The sequence below is a fragment of the Oratosquilla oratoria genome, chromosome 5 (genome assembly GCF_046742065.1).
Source record: "Oratosquilla oratoria isolate Oo_2021 chromosome 5, ASM4674206v1, whole genome shotgun sequence".
Classification (NCBI taxonomy): domain Eukaryota; kingdom Metazoa; phylum Arthropoda; class Malacostraca; order Stomatopoda; family Squillidae; genus Oratosquilla; species Oratosquilla oratoria.
This window is the reverse complement of record NC_134781.1, coordinates 68,905,048-68,924,947: the sequence shown is the minus strand read 5'-3', so window position 1 is coordinate 68,924,947 and position 19,900 is coordinate 68,905,048. Positions and strand designations below refer to the sequence as shown.

The following is a 19,900-nucleotide window of genomic DNA, read 5'->3' as shown; positions in this document are numbered from 1 at the left end:
ACTTCGATAAGTTGACGGAGTTGATTTTTCTTTTTTATTTATCTTTTGTTCTAGCCAGGACCGGACGATTTTATTCAGCTGGGGGGGAGGGGTGGACCGCGGGTGAACGGAGAGATCGATTGGTCGTTTTCCTCGGCTGTATAAAATGGTCTGGTCTTGGCGACTAGATCAGTTCGTACCGTACCACGGCATTGAAAATATGAAAGCGAAATTGCTGCCTGCGATATGACACTCGCGTAGGACTTAATTTTGTAATGTTGTCTCAGCTGAATAAAATCGTCTCGCTTAACCAGAAATTGTATCTATATACCATTAGCTATCAATGTAATAAGGCGTCAACCAAAGTAAAATGTTTAAAGTACATCAACAAGGCAAAGGTGGTGAGTAGCCTACGCCAGGAGGCGCTGAGTAGCTGCGGCAGAGGCCATCACCTTTTCCATATTATGCACTTCTTGGGCTGCTGGAAATCGGAGAGAAGTGCGGGATTTAAACCCACAACTAAGCAATTGCGAGACGCTCACACTTCCGATTACGCCACCAGCGAAGGTGTTAATGGAAATAGGATTAACTCGTTTCATTGCGATCAAGTCCTCTCTGCTGGATAAGATTGTATCTGCTTGAGTGTTGTCTCCGTGGCGCGTTGGGCCTCAAACTCTCCTCGCAGCTACGGGGACCTCGGTTCGATTCCTGCAGCTCAGTGCCTCCTGCCGCAAGGTAACCTCCTCATCCTGTGCCATCAGACGATTTTATTAATTTTTAAGGAAGACTTCTCTCTACTGAAAGTGTCGGATTACTTCGATGAACAGATGAACGAGATGTGGCTTCTTGTATTCTCGTTTCGGCTGCCGCCAGGCGATTTTATTCAGGTGACGTGGGGAGGACGGGACCCCGCTTCGATTAATGAAATCTCCTTTGTGGCCGAAGGACTGACGAGCGGAACCCGTCAGGCGTCGTTACTTTTTTTCCCCTCCCGAAGATTTTATTCAGATTAACTGCGTCCAATAACGGAAGGAATCCTGCTGGTTATAATGCCGGTTTTATGTAAACTAGTCGCGTCGTCGTGCCTCGTAAGGAATAAGAAAAAAAGAAAGAAATGGAGCGGCGCATTCCGATGCGAATGCTCGGACAAATGAAGCATTCGAACTGTTCGTAATAGAACACGTCTTGATCGAACGATGGGAGCTTGGGGGGCGGGGAGCATTTGGTCGATATATATATATATATATATATATATATATATATATATATATATATATATATATTTATATAACACACATACATGTACACACACACACACACACACCCGGTGGCGGGTTGGTAAAGCACTGGCCTCACAAGCCGGAGAATCGGGGTTCGATTCCCCGGCCGGGCGGAGACAAGTTGGGTTTGTCTCCTTTCACGTGTAGCCCCTGTTCACCTAGCAGCGAGTAGGTACGGGACGTTAGTCAAGGAGTTGTGACCTTGCATTCCCGGTGTGTGGAGTGTGAGTGGTCTCAGACCTACCCAGAGATCTGCTAATAATGAGCTCTGAGCTCACTGCCGTAGGGTGGTGTCTGGCTGTCTCGAAAAGAGGCTGCAGCAGATCCGAGGTGAATACACACATACATGTACACACACACACATACATGTACACACACACACACACACACACACACACACACACACACACACACACACACACACATACTAAATGCCACCAACTGTGGTCCTTTTCAGCAGATACACGATCAGTTAGTGTATGTGATTAATATGCAGGACGGGTAACTATGAAAATCAATTTAAATGTAATACATATAATGGAATTAGGTGATCATTGTCCTTTGGGAGAAGATAAGAAATCCATCAAAATAACCTACAGTCAGCTTCTGCTAAGTGCTTTTGAAAAAGAAAGAAAACAAAATACACCCATTAGTATGTCTGAAAAGATCGGACTATATATTATACCCGCAGTTGTGTGATACCCGATTTTTTTTTCTAATTGACTGATAAAGAATGCCCACTCCATTTTAAGGTCTGAGTCCAACCACTCCTCATTCCTTTGCCGAAACAAAATCCACAAAGTGAGTTATTGCCTTGAAGGGTTTCCACGGGCTTCGCCAGTTCCGACCGCCGTTTGAGTGAAAGCGACTTCGGTTATACTCTTTTATTTTTCGAATCTCCAAATATCAAATTATCTTTCCGTCGTATATAGCACAGCTGAATGATGGACAAATATATTGTAAACCTATACGAATGTTAGACCTACTATTGAAATGTTCTTAGAGAAGCCTAGATTTCTGTAAGTGAAGTAGGATTCTTGTTATTCAAATGGAGGATGGAGGTAGGATGTGAGAGGAAAAAAAAGCCTAATGTGATAACCCCTTTTGATTGAATTCCTTCCGTGTGTGAAGGTCCCCCTACGCTGAATAAAATCGTTGTCTACGGTGAGCCAGCAAGGGTTGATCAAGATGGTCTTAATCTCCTCACCGTGCCGAGGGAGTCCTGTCATTTCTTGCCTCCCTCTTCTTTCCATTCTTTCTCTTTTACTCTCTCCTCCTCTTTTTTCTTTTACCCCATCACGCCCTCCTCACTCCTCCTCCTCCTCCTCCTTCTCCTCCTCTTCGTCCTCTTCCTCCTTCTCCACAACTCTTTGTTTTCTTCCCACACTCCTCCTCCTTCTCCTCTTTACCTTCCACTCCCATTCCTTCTTATCCTTCCCTTCCCTCTTATCCTTTTCTTTCTCCTCTTCCTTTTCTTCTTCATTCTTTTATTCCTCCTACTCCACCTCCTCCTCTTATTCATCCTCCTCCACCCCTCCTCTTATTCATCCTCCTCCGCCCCCATTTCTCCTCCTCCTCCCCATTCCTCTTCCTCCTCTTTCTTTTGTTCCTCTTCCTTCAGTTGTTGTACCAATCCACCTGAAGCTTGTCCAGCACTTGTCACTCTTGCATGCCGCCATTGTCACCTCTGTACAGGCGCCCTCCTTCCTTCCCTCCATACCCAACGCGTAGGGAAGGAAAGGCAAGGGTAGAGGAGGAAGTAATGAGGTCCTGTACGAGAAGGTCGAAGAGAAAAAGAAATAAGAGAGAGGGAAAGGAAGAGAGAGAGAGAGAGAGAGAGAGAGAGAGAGAGAGAGAGAGAGAGAGAGGAGAGAAAGAGAGGGGGAAAGAGAGAGTAGGAGGGGGAGAGAGAGGGAGGGAGAGAGAGAGAGAGGGGGGGAGGAAGAGGGAGGGAGAGAGGGAGCAAGTCAACTACGACGGGATCGGGAGCACTGGCTCTCCTTGCCCCACGCACTACATATCTTCAGCACATACCTCCATTCACGCACCGCATACCCCCACATCCGCTCCTCGCGCCCACATGGGCGTAGTACGCCCCCCAACCCGCTTGGGCCGGGCTGAGAACCGTGTGGCACTCCAAGTATTCCCTTCGTTAAGAAAACACGAGACGTTGGGTCCGTGTTTGTCTGCATACGAGTACGTGCGTATGTACGTAGCACGTGTGTTTGCATGTCATATATCGTGTGTGTGTGTGTGTGTGTGTGTGTGTGTGTGTTGTGTTTACTTTATTTTGTTGATCTAATTACAATATACAGAGCTACTTTCGTAGGGTCTCGCCTCTTTGCTTCGATTGATCAATCATTGTTTTAAATTTGTTTATGTTGGCTGGTTGGAGTGTTACTGCCTTGTTTCACAAGTAAGTTCATCTGTACGGAAAAAAAAATCATGAAAGGCGCTATGCTTATGGCGCAATGTCTATTATTTATCGTAATTGTCTCGCTTCCCATTGAACAAGTCATCGATGGTCTTTTTGAGTTATCACCCGTTTCCAATACTTTGCATTTTTGTTGCATTGAAATTCATTTTCCACTCTTGGCTCAATCTTTTTACATTAATCTACAGTCCTCTTCGTCCCCCACTTCTCTTGTTTGTATCGTTGGCAAACATGCTAGTATAGGACTTATCATCATGTCATTTACACTCACAGGGTACGTTGCAGGAGTTAGTAGTGACCCTTGTAGGACTCCACTTGCCATTGCTCTGTATTCTGAAATCTTATATTTCATTATTGTCTTCATCTATCCATCCTTCAGGGAATGTTTACACCCATTCAAATTTGCCTCTCACTTTTCCAGTATGTTTCAGTTTCCACAGTAGTCGATTGCGAGATACATTGTCAAAGGCCTTTCTTAGATCTAGATGCACACAATCCACCCAGCCCTCTCTCTCTTGCAGCATAACAATCATTCGCGGGTAAAAGCTTTAAATGTTCAATAAACGTGTTCTTAAATATAAATTATATAAAACCGCGTTGATTGTCATTATGTCCATTTCTTAAGGTATTTCACCCACCAAACTTTTACAAATCTCTTGCATAATTTCGCCATTGTGCTGGTCAAAGACAGCAGTCTATAATTCAGTGGTGTCTATTTAATTCCTCCTTAATGCATTGGTATCGTGTTAGCCCTCTTATAATCCTGCCGTACTACTTTTAGTGAACACAAAATTATAATGTGAGTCTTGTCTGCCAATTGTCCACTGCATTCCCTAAATATCCAATTCGAGATCCCATCGAGTCTTGAGGATTTTCTCACATCCAGTGATTCCAAGACACTTCTTTCACTCGAACGTTTATGTCCTTTTACCACTACTGATCCACTCATCTTCCTCTAAAAAATCACTCTCCTCTGTAGATGCCCCTTCAAAGACTTCACAACCCACTGTTAGCCTGGAAATTCCTTCTATTTACCAGTGATTAACCCAGAGAAATGTTTTACTTCTTCTTTGCCTTTATCAATGATACTTTTTTTTTTTCAAAATTCCTTTCCTCCCATTTTTCTTGTGTTATCATTTTTATCTTGTTTAAATCTTTCTTTTGCCCTACTGGTTTCTCTCTTCCTCCATTTATCACAAGCAGTATCTCCCACTTTTTTTGCTATCTCGAAGTCTTTGTTAAAGTGACAATTTTCACGATTTTTTACCAATACACTCGTTATATGATTGTACCTAAGTTATAAAAATGTAGAAAAAATCAGTCACCTCTCTGTACGGTAGTATCTATGAATTCTTCCCAGTCGGATTCTTCAAGGAATTTCCTCAACTCTTAGAAATTCGTCTCCCCAAAATTTGGTCTGCCTTGACCTATGTAACTCATTCCGTGGCTCTAGTACCCCACCCTTCAACTGGAATTCAAGTGTGTGTGTGTGTGTGTGTGTGTGTGTGTGTGTGTGTGTGCGTGCGTGTGTGTGCGTGTGTGCGAATGTGTGTGTTTGTGTGTTTATGTATGTATATATGTTGTCGGCATGTGTGTTTGTGTGTGTGTTGGCATGTGTGTGTCTTTGTATTTGTTGGCATGTGTGTATGTGTGTGTGTGTGTTTGTTGGCATGTGTGTGTATGTTTGTTGGCATGTGTGTGTGTTTGTTTGGTGGCATGTATGTGTGTGTGTGAGTGGGTGAATGATATTTGAATAAACTTTTGACCGACCGTACTGTTACAGTCATCTCGCTCTAGCTCTGTTCTGAACATTGGCATATCTGAGAAGCCTCATCTCAAGCAAAGCCCTTTCACCCTCCTTCTCCGTTTTCTTTCAAATGGGAAGCTCTGACTCTTTGTACGGATGTCCTTCCTTGCTCTTCGAAAGGGTAGACTGTTATGGGGCATGCTCGACGTCAGCATGTGATTCTGGATCTCTACTTTGTTTCCTCGAATCTTTCTTGGTCCTTGACTATATTGCATACATGTATGGATACATACAACATACATACATATATAGATAGATGCATACATAAATGCACACATACATGCGTACATGCATGCATGTACATAATTACGCATATGCATACACACATACACCCATATATACATATATGCACACATATATACATACTGGCATACACGCATACATGCATATATACAGTATATACTTATAAGCATACACCTATACACTAAAACTCTGCACAGGAACTTTTGTTTAATCACTGGTGTGGTTTTCTTAAAGGACACCTTACTTGAGTTATATTGGTTAACCTTGTTAAGAATTTACGGGTAAAGGGGGTATTACCCATAAAGGTACTTGGATATGAAAACTTGTTTTAGAATATTGAATCTACACATTACAAATGAATTTTCAAGGAAATAATGAAACAACGAGATAATTTTTTTACCTTTTTATTTATGCTTTTTAATCTTTATAATATTACAATTTTTATAATACTCACATTTTTTCATCTTGATATATTAGCCAAAACATTTTATAACGTCCTCGGCCATTACTGGTAGATGGTGTCTGGAGGAGAGAACCGAGAAGAATGTGGGTTCGAGTCCCGCTTGACTCAGCGCGTGACTGCAGTCAGGGCATCACGCTGTCTCTAATCCCTGAGCTTGCAGCGCGGGTAATGGCTGAAAAGTTTAAAAGAGGAAACAAATTTGTAAAATCTTTTCATTGTAGAAGAGGTATTGATATTTAGGGAAGTGTAGTCCGTCTATTTCTTATTTGAAAGATGGAACTCCACACAATTTAGAACAAAAAACCCTAGGCACTTTTAAAAGTACAACCACAGAGGCTCCTTTAAGTAAAAAAAAAAGTCTTTAGTCTCGTGTCATATTTGTCCACATGGAACTGTAGTGTAAAAGGACTTTGTTTAAGATATGAGGCGTTTAAAAACAGAGGAGCATGCCCACCATATTTACTGGTTTCGAGTTAAGCACGGATATGTGTATACTGTATATATATATATATATATATATATATATAATATGTGTATATATATATATATATATATATATATATATATATATATATATATATATGAGGCTTACGCCATATGTTATATGCTGCAGAACCACACACTCCTGAAACTTATAAAAACGTCTGGCACAGGTCTGTGATCTTGCTTCTGTCACTAAATTTCTCAAGTTTGTCTTCTAGTGCCAAGTACCATGAGACCATCCTTTACAAAACAAAACGAGCTGGGAAACTCGTATCTTTTATTCTCGCTCAAATAGTTACCATGAAATTGGACTCGTGTATCCTAGTCGGGGACCAGGAATGCCCCTGTATGCAGGGCACATCCCACATAAGGTGTTTATCGTCACATTGCGACTAATGGAGCACTTATTGTATAAGTGGCGGCAACTGTACCCTCTGCGGCCCGCAGTTCGAGGCACAGCGTCCGTGGGATCCTGGCGGACCTTTTATGCAGATTTGACGATGTGTGAGATCGGCCACATTACACGCCACGCCGCCGCAACACGCAGCATCTTATAGCTCAATCTGGGGAGATGCCAGAATACTTGTGCTCGGATTGCCCATCCCGATCGCGCGAGAGATCTTCCGCCTTATACGGCCTCCCCTGATGCCGTATTTGGCCCCACGCACGCGCCTGGACCTCTCGGACCGTCTGCAAACGCAATGGGGTGGGGAAGTACATGCAGACGGAGCTGGTGAGGGCAATAAATAGGTAGATGGGGTGGGAGATAGTGGCAAAGACAATTAGATAAACAGACAAACAAACAGAGAAAAAGAGAGAGAGATAAAGCGAAAAGAGGCAGAGACAGAGGGAGAGAGAGGGAGAGAAGAGAGAGAGAGAGAGAGAGGGGAGAGAGAAAAAGAGAGAGGGTGTAGATATAAATGTAAATGTAAATACAAATATAAATGAATATATATATATATATACAGTATATATATGGATATATATCAATACATATATATATATATATATATATATATATATATATATATATATATACAGTATATATGAATGTAAATGTGAGGAAGGGGTGGGGAACGTCCGGTCCACGGGCCGTAAAGTTCCGCGGAAACATTTGGTCAGGCCCGTCATGGTAAGCGGAGTCTTGTCTCGTAATTCAGTAAATGTAGGTCCTAGGATTTTTTTCATAACAGGATATACTGATATGGTAATAAATGCATCATAATAACGCATAAAAAATTTCTTTAAATGTAAATTGAATATTTGACAAAAGGAAAAGGCCATCTTTTTAGTTGATAATTTTGTACGGCCCGCGAATGATGATGTAAAAATCCAAATGGCCCTTGTAGGTGGGAGAATGGTTCCCCAACACATATATAAAGGAATGATAAGATGCTTTCGTACTATTGCTGACGTCACTCCTTTCTGCTGCCTCCATGAACCTGTTTTTTGCCACTTCTGTGACTCTACATCTTCCGATCCCAATACTTAACCACTTCAGTACAATGTCTTACACACCCAAATTGGATAAAATCGTCTGGTGTTAGAACAATATCTGCAAAGGTGCTTTCGTAGTGAAGGACCAAGGGAAGAGACGATGGTCCTAATGGGGATGGGGGGGGAGGGGAGGTGATGATCTCCGGAGGTGCACAGCCGCACTCGGCCTTCTTCCTTCCTCGGTGTTGATACAGTGTGGCTTGTGCGGACCGCCGAAGCGTGGCGGGTCATCTTCGCGCATGCGCCGTCCAGTTAGGTCGTGACCAGACTTTTTTACTTCTCTCCCTCATCCCCATTCTCTCTCTCTCTCTCTCTCTCTCTCTCTCTCTCTCTCTCTCTCTCTCTCTCTCTCTCTCTCTCTCTCTCTCTCTCTCTCTCTCTCTCTCTCTCACTCTCACTCTCACTCTCACTCTCACTCTCTCTCTCTCTCTCTCTCTCTCTCTCTCTCTATATATATATATATATATATATATATATATATATATATATATATATATATATATATATATATATACATATCTATATATATATATATATATATAAAAGTGTTTTATTCTTTCTTGCAGGAATGGCTGTTACCTACCCCAACAGTACAAACACACAGGACAAAGATGACGGCTTAGCCCTCGGCTACTCAGCGTCTCCTGGCGTAGGCTTCTCACCTACTTGTTACTGTTTCTCTCTCTCTATCTATCTGTCTCTCTCTCGCTCTCTCTCTCTTTCTTTCTATCTATCTCTCTGATTCTCTTAGATTCCCTCTCCTCCCCGTATGGAATGATAATGACTGCCTTCGTTTTATGTGGTCAGTAATCTAGGGACTTTATTGGTGCCCCCTACGGATCAGACTCATGCAGGATTCTTTTATGACTGGATATTAATCTCCACTTAAAGAAGAATGCTCATCACTTTTATTTTCTACTGTCCCTCCTCTCTGCTAAATACTTTAGCAGCTCACAGCCTCTTCAGGCTAATGTTGTCCCCGAGTAACCATTTAGCTGTAGTTAGACGTCAGGCGATGTTGTTCGGCTTAGGCAAGTCCCCAGCGAAGTAAAGAAATCTGTTTTTGGTTAACCCTTGCACTGGAATTGACGTCTTGTAATTTTGATGTAGGTGACGTCAGGCGACTTTATTCATCTGTGAGAAACACCTTTTCGCAACGAAAGGGCTAAGGCAAGAAAGCAAGAAGCCCCAAGGAAATCCACCAAGAAGGATTAGGGCTTAATGTGTGTGAGTGTGTGTGTGTGTGTGTGTATGTGTATGTTTGTGTGCGTATATGTGTTTGTGTGCGTATATGTGTGTGTGTGCGCGTGTGTGTGTGCGTGCGTGCGTATGTGTATGCGTGCGTTTGCGCGTGCATGTGTGCGTGTGTATGCATTTGTGTGCACTCCTATGCATGCGTCTGTATGTATTATTTTATACACGCTTGTGTTCATAGGTGTGTGGGTATGTTTCCACAAGTTTGTGTGTGTACCTATGTTTGGGTAGTATTGTATGTGTGTATGTAATCGTGTACACGTAGGTTTATGTAGGTGTGTGTGTGTGTGTGTGTGTGTGTGTGTGTGTGTGTTTGTGTGTGTGTGTGTGTGTGTTTGTGTGTGTAAGTGTGTGTGCATGTGTGTGTGTGGGTGAAGGTGTGGGTGTGTGTGGGTGGGTATATGTACGTATGAGTGGGTGTTTGGGGCGCGCATGGGCGTGGCTATTGCTGCCGCCCGAAGGTTGACTACTTTACGAACGCGCAGTGGAGGGACCCATCGGCATTGCTGGCATTTCTTGCCCCCCCTTCCTTCCCTCCCTCCATATCTCCCTCCCTCCCTCCCTCTCCCCTTCCCTCCTTCCTTTGCTCCGACTTCCCTTCCACACTCCGCTAACCTCCTTACCCGTTTCCCTCTCTTCCCTCCACAGTCGTTTTATTCTTTTTCTCTCTTTTTACGTTTTCCCTCCCTTCCGTCCCTTAAGTCCTCCTTCCCACTTCCCCCCTCCTCTCCTCTCTCCTTCTTGCCCTTCCTCCCTATTTCCCACACTCCCTCCCTGCTTGCATACCTCTCTGCCTCGTTACCTCCATTCCCTCCACATTCACTTCCTCCCACTTTCTTTTCCTCCCTTCCTCCCTCTTCCTTTCCCTCCCTTCCTCCCTCTTCCTTTCCCTCTCTTCCTCCCCCCCTCTTCCTTTATTTCTTTCCCTTAATCTCTCCGTCTCCTTCACCTCCATACCCTTCCCCCTCCCTCCCTCTTTCCTTCACCGCCTTTCTCCATCTTCTTGCTCACCTCCTTCTTTCCTCTTTCCTTGTCAGCCTACGGCTTTCTTTTCCATATTCCTTTCATTTATTGTCTCCTCCCTTTCTTTTTCCTCCCTATTTCTCTCACTCCCTTTCTTTTACTCCTTCCTTGCGCTCCTCTTTTTTTTCCTCCTTCTCTCCTTCCTTCCCTCTCTCCTTCCCTTCCTACTTTTCTCTTTTTCTCTCTTCTTCCCTCCTTCCATACCTTACGTCCACTTTTCCTCTTACCATTTTCCTCCTTCGCTTTCTTCCCCTTTCCTTCATCTCTTCTTATTCCATCCTCCTTGTGCTCCACCTCCCTCCCGTCCCTTCCTCTTCCTACTTCTCTTCCTATTTCTTCCTTCCTCCTCTGTTTTTGTTTATCACCACTCTAAATCAGGATTCGAACACTGTCCATACCCGGGAGTTTAGCTTGCAAATGGCTTTTGCATTTTTTTCAAATTATCGGCGATTTTATTCAGCTGAGGGGAGGAATCAGCTCAAAATGAGGTCTTGTCCGTATGGAACTCGAGGCTAGTTCCACTCTGATCAATGAAATTGTCTGGTATTGGGCTGAACAAAAGATATCAAGCATTTTATAGCCCTGAAGAGGTTAAAACGAAAAATTTATTTCGACGCAAATATGCGATCACTGGGACAACACGAAGACCACTACCATTATCACTATTACTAACACAACCACCACCATTATCACCACCACGGTCACCACCATGACCACGACGACGACTACCACCACCAACCCCACCATCAACCCTACCACCACCAACATCACCATCAACCCCATCACCACCAACCACGCCGCCACCAACCCCAGCACCACTACCACCGCCAACCACCACCACCGCATTCTACACATCACAAACATCGTTCACATTCCAACCATTGGTGTCTTGAAACTTGAAATGCAGTGGGATGGAGTGTGTGTGTGTGTGTGTGTGTGTGTGTGTGTGTGTGTGTGTGTGTGTGTGTGTGTGTGTGTGTGTGTGTGTGTGTGTGTGTGTGTGTGTGTGTGAGGGGGGGGGAGGCGGCTGGGTGGTGACTGGGGGCTATGATGGTGGGGGTAGGGACACGCTTGAAAAGGCACGGCACGTGAGGCGTGCCGATTCCCGACGTCTCGAACTAGAGACACTAGTTGCTCTATCCAAGGGGTATCTAGAGGGGAAGATTAGCTAGAAATGCCCACTGACGGTTATGCATTAAAAGAATCAGTGGTATATGTGATGCACTAAAAAGGATTTAGTCTAGATTTTTATTCAGCTGAATGGAGACCTCTGGGTAGGAAGGGGTCAACTCCGCATTTCACGACCTTAGTAATTCAGTCTGGCTTCTGTCAAGCGATTTTATTCATGTGGTGCAGTAGAAGATTGACAAGTGGTCTTGGTTAGAAACCTGCGTGGATCATTGGATGGCCTTCCTGCTTTGGAAGCGGAGCACCGGGTTCGGCCCCCGTTAAGTGCCGGGGAGTTGTTGAAGTTGCATTTACACGGTTTCCCTAAATCCTTCTTTGCAACGGTGGACATCGTCGGTGCGGTCGATCTATGTCGCGTTTCTTCATGGTCGAGTTAACTGCACGGGTTTCAGCCTTCACAAACCACAGCCATTCCAACACATTCGAAGCATCACATGCATTTCTCACCCTACAAACACCCTTACTAAGCGTCCGTGGTGAGATACGACGACGAAGGCCGTGTTGTCCTCCATGAGATAGTGCGGTCTCTCAGAGAACCTTTACGGTTGAACTCGTCAGTATCTATTAACCCTTGCACTGCGTTTCAAGTATTTAGTCGTTCATTCTGCCAGGCGCTAAGGGGACTTCATTCAGCTGAGGCACAAGTTCAGGTGAATGCTTTCAGGAAAGTATTGTATTTCAGAGGTAACCATCGTTTTTTTCCTATCTATGGAGTCAGGTGATAACTAGAAGATTTATGGAGGTCAATGATAGACGTTAAATGTGATCAACATTCTATTTTTTGAGTGGAAATGAGTCTCCAATTACAAAAGAATCCTGCGGGATCGTAGGAATGTCACTAAAGTCTTTATATCTGGATTGATAATCACTGCTTTGGTGACGTATTCCGATCCCTGATGATATCGTCTGGCGTTGCACAGTGGATCATTTAACGAAGGTTTAATCAGGGCGGCAGTTCCCCCCAGGACAACGATAACGTCCCTAAACTGAACAAAATCGTCTGGTGTCGACCAGAATGAAATGCTCGTATGTGAAGTGCGTCATTGCTGTGGTTTTTTTGAGATACATTGTAATCCCATTCCCCACTAAAAAAAAAAAAAAAAAAAAAAAAAAATCACCTGGTCTTAGCCAGTGGTCCCTAAACTAGGGTGTGGACCCCTCCCCCCCCACTTCCAGGGAGGCGTGAGGAGGATACAAGGGGGGGCGTAAAGTCATCAGCTAAAAAATAATTATTTAATAAGAATAATGAAATCATTCTATGAACCAGTATCTGCCGTTACATACGTGCAAAGTACAAATCTATCAGACACCTCAACCTGTTTTCTATTAAGATGTAAATAGAAAAAATATAGACATGATAAAATATATAAATACTTATAAATACAAAAAAGGGTGGGGTGGAGAAATGCACGTCTGCTGGAAACAAAAAAGGGGGATCTAAAGCCGGGTCCACAAGCCTTGTGCAGCGCTGCATGAGGCAGTTGGCAGTGTCCACACTGTCTATCAGCATCGTCACACTGTCAGCGTGGACCCGACAGTAAGAGTGCTGGTAGTGTGGACACTCGGCGCTGCACTCAACACTGCCAACTGCCTCATGCAGCGCTGCACGAGGCTCAGTGTGGACTCGACCTTAGAAGATAGTTTGGGAACAACTAATCTACAGAGAAGAGCATAGCGAATGGGATCGCGAAGAGGTGTTCCTACAAACTGAGTCAAATCGTCTGGTGACATCCAGAACGAAACCCAAAAGAAGATAAAGAGTCTTTTTGGGGGGTAATAGTCCTCTCTCCACGGTGTCACTCTTCACATATTTTATTTAATGTCAGATTATTTCATTATACTGAGAGGGGGTAAGGGGGGATACTTTTAAACCTTTCTCCAGCTCTGGCAAACAACGCTCTGTACCATTAGGAAATATACTTTTTTTTTCCTAATTTCCTAGCTTTTTTTCTGTCGTACTGGCTTATCTATAAAGTCTACCAATAGTTTCCGTAAGCGTGGCTAATGGATTTAGTAAAAATCTGCTTTCTGATAGTAGAAAGAACGTTCGCCAGGGGTAGCGGAAACGTTTTGTAAGAACCGCTCTTAGGCCCTGTTCACACTAACGGTTTGAACCGCCCGGAAACCGCAGTGGTACCACATAGTCAAGGAAAAACAGCCCGGTCGTGTGTGAACGACTCCATTGACTTACATTATAACTGAACCGCCACAGTTCAAACTGCGGCTGTTGAAACCGCAAGTGTGAACAGGGCTAGAAGACTGTCTTGATTAAGTTCTTGGGTGACATCCTTTTATACATGTTACTAGGGTCGACGTTGGGCGATTTTATTCAGCAGAGGGAAATCTTCACGTTCTTTTCGATTCACCTCTTCGGTACACTGACACACTTAAAAGATGTTATTCTGGCTGGTGCTAGGCGATTTCATTCAGCTGAGGTGGTGGTGGTGGGGAGCAATACCTTGTTCTGGTTAACACCGGGCAAGCGTGCTAGTCTCACATATGCTTAGTTGTAGGTTCGAATCCTGCACTCCTCCCGGATTCCCAGTAGTGACTGTAAATTACCTGCCCCAACATTCCCTAAAGCGCATCATAGGTCAAAGGTGACGGTTTCGGCCACAGCTACTCAGCGCCTCCTGGCGTATTAGGCTCCTCACGATTTGATTCGGATGGTCAAGGAGGAGAGGGTTTGGTCACCGTAGTGAAAGGACACAGGGTATCGTTACATCTGAAAAAAAATCGTCTGAAGACGTTTAGGAAAGAATATCAAAGACGTGATAACGCTCTTGCGACGCTGGATCAGAGCCGATATCCACCTGCGGGATCGGTTGCCAAGGAAGTGCTAATAGTAATTGGTGTGATGGTAATAGGATGAGGCGAGTGCGCCTCGTCACATACGTCACCGCTAAGTATGGGATGTTGGGAAGATGGCGGCCAATGATGTCACGCTAACAGGTACTTAACTTGGGATTTTTTTTTTTTTTTTTTTTTTTTTTTTTTTTTTTTATCTGGGTTATTTGGAGTCCATGCACTGACAAAAAGGTCGGAAGGGACTGGTCAAGCTTTGAGATTTTTTTTTGTTATGGTGACTTGCTCTTTGGGTTTTTGTTTTGGCTAGCGTCAGGTGATTTTATTTGCTGAGTGAATGCCACCTTACCGAAGAGATTAACCCTCTAAAACCTAGTGACTTCTTTAAATATTTTATTCTGGCTGACTCCACACGATTTCATTCATCCCTGTGTGACCCCATCGTGACTACGTCGACCCAGGACATTCAAAATCCCCCGGTGACGACTGCCACTTACTCTGGCTACCCGAACACATAGGGCAAAGGTGGCGGGTTCGGGAGCAGCTGAGCACCTCTTGGGGTGAGCTCACCTTTCTTCACCCTCGCCCTTCCTCTCGTCGAACGTCATTCGTCCGTCCGTCGATTGCTCCGCATTCCACTGGTCCGTCCCTGCACTCCCGCGGTCCCCAATTAACCCTTCAACGCGGAGACGCACTCCCCGGAATCGGGAGCACCTGTCGGCAGATGATTTTATTCAGCTAAGAGGGAATAGACCCTGGGGTGGATGGAATGTGTCTCCTCACAGGACCCTCACAGGATCTGAATGAAATCGCCCGGTGGTTTCTAGACCCCGCGTCTCTGTGTCGAAGGGGTTAACCTTTGGGTTCTTCAGGAGTGGCCACTCCAGGCTTTTGGCACAGCGGTATGAATTATGTCTACATTGCTATGCGCGACAGCTCTGCCTAATATATTTTATGTAGGCGGGCGAGTTTGTGTACTGGACCGGAAAAGCTCGCGGTTCATGAATAGTCGTTAGTTTTTTTCGCATTCAAATTCGAATCCAAATTTTTCTAACGTCCGTTGACATGACCGGAACACTACGACTGTTTTCTAATTGATATGGAAATCATGGATTTTTTTCATCATACTTGGATTAATGTAAGAAAATTCAGTTTGTATGATTTTTAACATAAGCTTGTTGCTTGTGAATATTCATTATCTTTTAAATTAATTTTTTTTTCAAGGTTAGCTAACATGAGAATAATTCAGATTTTAGTTTGAAAATAAATATGATATAAACTATCTCGTTTTACTTTAACTAATATGAACTTTTTATGTTACTGAATGTTGTACTCAATCCTTATACTTTTATTTAACATAAACAGAGCATTGAGATTATTTCTTCAATTAAAAATGATTTATATTTTTTTCTTTATATTTCAAACATGTTCGAGACCTTTTTCTATTTACTAGATCAAGAGAACAAAAAGAAAGAAAATTAAGATGAATTTAGTTTATATATTTTTAATTAACATAAATAGAGTATTTAATTTTTTTTTTTAATATTGAGGCATCTTAACTCTTCAACAATTGACTTATTCTGAATAAAACTGTCTTGGGCTGGACGGCACAAAATCCTTTCAAATGTGACATTCACGCCAGTCATCCGTGCAGAGTTTAGCGAGACAGCTTGATCGAAATAAACCTGACACTGATCACAGTCTACAAAACCAACCTGGAATTTGCAGCAGTGTGATGGAACTCACATTTGAAAAAGATATAAATCCAAACTAGGAAAAAACAATCAAATTGATAATACAAGATAGAAGAAACTAATTAACAACGTCGGAAGAAAGAAGAGAGGGAGGGAGGGAGGGAGGTAGGAGAAGGGGGAAGCTCGCAGAAAATGACATCGGGACAGGAAGGCAAAACAATGACACGTCCACCGGCACACGGGCACCTACACACGGCACAAACAGGTGAACGCGCGCGCGCGTGGTCACAAACAAATGCGAATGTGCAAAAGGGGTGACGGCATCCCGAGTATTCATAGAAGTTGAAGTAGGTTTTAGATCTGATGGTAAATAAAGAGACGGGATGCCAAAGGTCTGACTTGTTCGAGTAGGGCTCGGTGGCTAGCATATTACACAAGCGAAAACTCGCCGTTTTTATTTGGCTTTCCATGGGAGACTGCGTACGTGCGTGCGTGCGTGCGTTCATGATGGTGGTGCATGACAATGTCTGCTTAGGATGCGTGGCTTCAGCTGTTGATGTTTTTGTTTTCGTTGCGGTTGTCTTGATTCTTGTTATTTTTGTTATTCATTTTACTAAAGTTAATGCTATTATCTTATTTTTCCAAAATGAATGTCTGCGCAATAGGTAGATAGAGAAACGTGAAAGTACAATGTTATTATAGCTATATCGATCTAAAACACCCAAGATCACAGGAGAGGTGCAGCTGACAAAGAAAATAAAGATAGAGGCATGAAAAGGAAGGGAAAAGAATAGGAAACCACAATAAAGAATAAAGAAGAACCCACAACCAAATACATAAAGCCAAGATTTCTGGGTCCGAGAGGAATATGGTTGAATCAACGTTGGATATTACCCCAATATGAAAACTCTGAAGGGGCAATGGTCTCCGGTCTTGGAATCACCAATATCATTAATATCTTTCTCCTGACCCAACGCATCATGATAAATCAGGTCATTAGTGGGTAGGGGTACCTTTCCGTGATCCTCTCCTTGTCTCTCTCTCTTTGTAGGAGGGTAATACATAGATATAGCATCGACACCTCCCATTTTTCATGTTCTTCTCCCTGGTTCTCTCTTTTTGTGAAAGGGTAATACAGAAATATAGCACTCTCCCTCTCACCTTATACTACTGAAGAGGACTGTTGTTAGCAGTCTAAATATATTTTCTCGTTTTCAGCCTTTTCTTCAACTCCGACTGTGGTGTTATTTGCGATATATATATATATATATATATATATATATATATATATATATATATATATTATATATATATATATATTATATATATGTATATATAATGTGTGTGTGTGCGTGCGTGTATGCATGTATATATATATATATATATATGTATATATATATATATATATATGTATATATATATACATCATATGTGTATATATATATATAATATATATATATAATTATATATATATATATATACATATATATATATATATATATATATATATATATATATATATATCAAGGACTACTATTACACGACGTGCGCACCCAGATCCCTGGGTCCGCTAGCGGAGGCCATTGCTTTCTTTGTAACCTAACATTTTATATTGGACAAATATATCAAAACTAGAAATCTAACATTGTATATAGGACAAATATATCAACTATTGACTTATTCAAAGCAGTATAAGTTAATATAAACTTTTATAGTGAATATGAAACTATTTTTAAGGCACTGTTATGCTTTGAAATGCCAATTTTAGCCGGACTTGACAGGTATTATTGTACAGTATGAGGTTAGTGAACACCTGGGTTGGCGATTTTTTTTTCTTTATCTTTTTAAAATATATATATATATTTTTTTATTTAAAACAGATTTCTTTGATTTAAATATACATTTTTTATATATTTTAAATATTGTGGAATTGCTATATGATATGCGATCTGATTGCTAAAGGACATTTTTAGCATATCAACATAAGGAGCAGTGTTATATAAACTTGCCACAAGTATACAAGGAACGGTATAAGCCGTATATGAGGACGGTATGCTCAGGTTCACTCGATTCCTCCAAGAGTTTTCTCATCTTGGTGACATTTGCTGCATTGTCTGTCACAACACTTCCAATGTGACAACTAAAATCTTGTTCAGCCTTCTTGATCGAGTTTTGTACAAGTTGTAGAAGATATTCAGCAGTGTGAGGTTTCCCTGATGTGTCTATTGTGTCAACTAAATAAATCTGACCAGTGGATGTTGTTAAGAGTGACACATATTATGGGCTCATTATGGATGTTAGACCACCCATCAATTGAAAGACATACAGTTTCATTATTCAGGTCATCTGCGCACTTTTTATATTCCTTTTCATACACAAGATCCAAGTACTTATCAGCAATATCTTTTCTGAATGGAGGAATATAACCTGGCCTCAGGTTCTGAACCATCTTGAGAAACTGAGGATGCTGAACAAGACGAAACGGTAAATTTGTAGCAAATATAATTCTTGCAACTTCTTTGTCTGAATTTTCCTTTTGAGAGGCTGAAGTTTTTATGATAAATCTGTCCAGAGATGTTGATGACTTTCTTTTAGATGAAAACAATGTAGCAGAAGTGGCGCCTGTGGAGGAGTCTGATAGTGACCTTTTTAATGGTGGAGTCAGGTTTGCAGATAATTCAAGTGGAGCCGATGATGATGGGATTGAAGCTGTTGATACAGATCCTGAGATGGAAACAGAAAATTTTAGCATATTGCATAATTTATAAATGAATAAATAAATGAATGAATACCAGTACAGTGTGATTTAGGCTACTTTTGAGTACAGTAGTTATTTTTGTAGATAATGATCATATTCACACAAGCCACTAAATTATTTGGAAATAATTAACAGGATATGAAATAGGTGGGCTTGGAATTCAGCCCACACAGGATTCAGTCCATTTTTAAATTCACTAAAAACAATGGGTTAGTTGGGTTAGGTTAGGATAAATCCCTTTGGGCTGTATCCCGTGTGGGCTGAATTCCAATGGAACCTATGAAATATATTACACAATGAGAGAGAATGTGGGTGGGGAAGGGCAAACGAAGATGTGTTAGGAATAGAGTTTATTGCCCTAACGTTGCGACCAACTTGGTCTTCTTCAGAGGACTACAGCATTACAGACGGATCACAATCCTTACATTCGTAGTGAGAGGGAACCCGCCAAGGTATGAGCGTCGAAAGCAGCAAGTGTCCTAATAATTAAATCGTTAGCCAAAGGGAAAACATGACGCTCATACCTTGGCGGGTTCCCTCTCACTACGAATGTAAGGATTGTGATCCGTCTGTAATGCTGTAGTCCTCTGAAGAAGACCAAGTTGGTCGCAACGTTAGGGCAATAAACTCTATTCCTAACACATCTTCGTTTGCCCTTCCCCACCCACATTCTCTCTCATTTGTCTGAAATAATCTTAAATATTACACAATATTGAATGAAATTAATAACAATCATCTAGGCCCCAAAGTTGAGTGGATACAGTATATTATAGTGATATAGTCGTTACCCAAATTTAGAAGTAATGAAGTTGAAGTATCATCTCTTTAGGCCTTCACATTTTTATTGCACATGCTCTCCATTGTTCACCAAATTTATATAGTTGCGTATGAAAAGGGAGAAATGCACACAATATAAGTAAAATTATTTACCTGGGTAATCAATTTCTTCTTCTGTATGCTGTGGCTGACTTTGGCATTTATCTCTGTGAGAT

The 19,900-nt window shown here is 42.2% G+C and overlaps 1 protein-coding gene across 1 annotated transcript in view; it reads right to left on the bottom strand.

Annotated features, from left to right (window-relative positions):
- Nucleotides 1-389: 389 nt before the first annotated feature.
- Nucleotides 390-19,900, bottom strand: part of LOC143025831 (serine/threonine-protein kinase pim-1-like) — a 27,377-nt gene continuing 7,866 nt past the window's right edge. Inside the window, exon 2 of the mRNA XM_076185842.1 lies at nucleotides 390-460. Coding sequence (XP_076041957.1) covers nucleotides 390-460 — 71 coding nt within the window. The remainder of the gene's footprint in view (nucleotides 461-19,900) is intronic.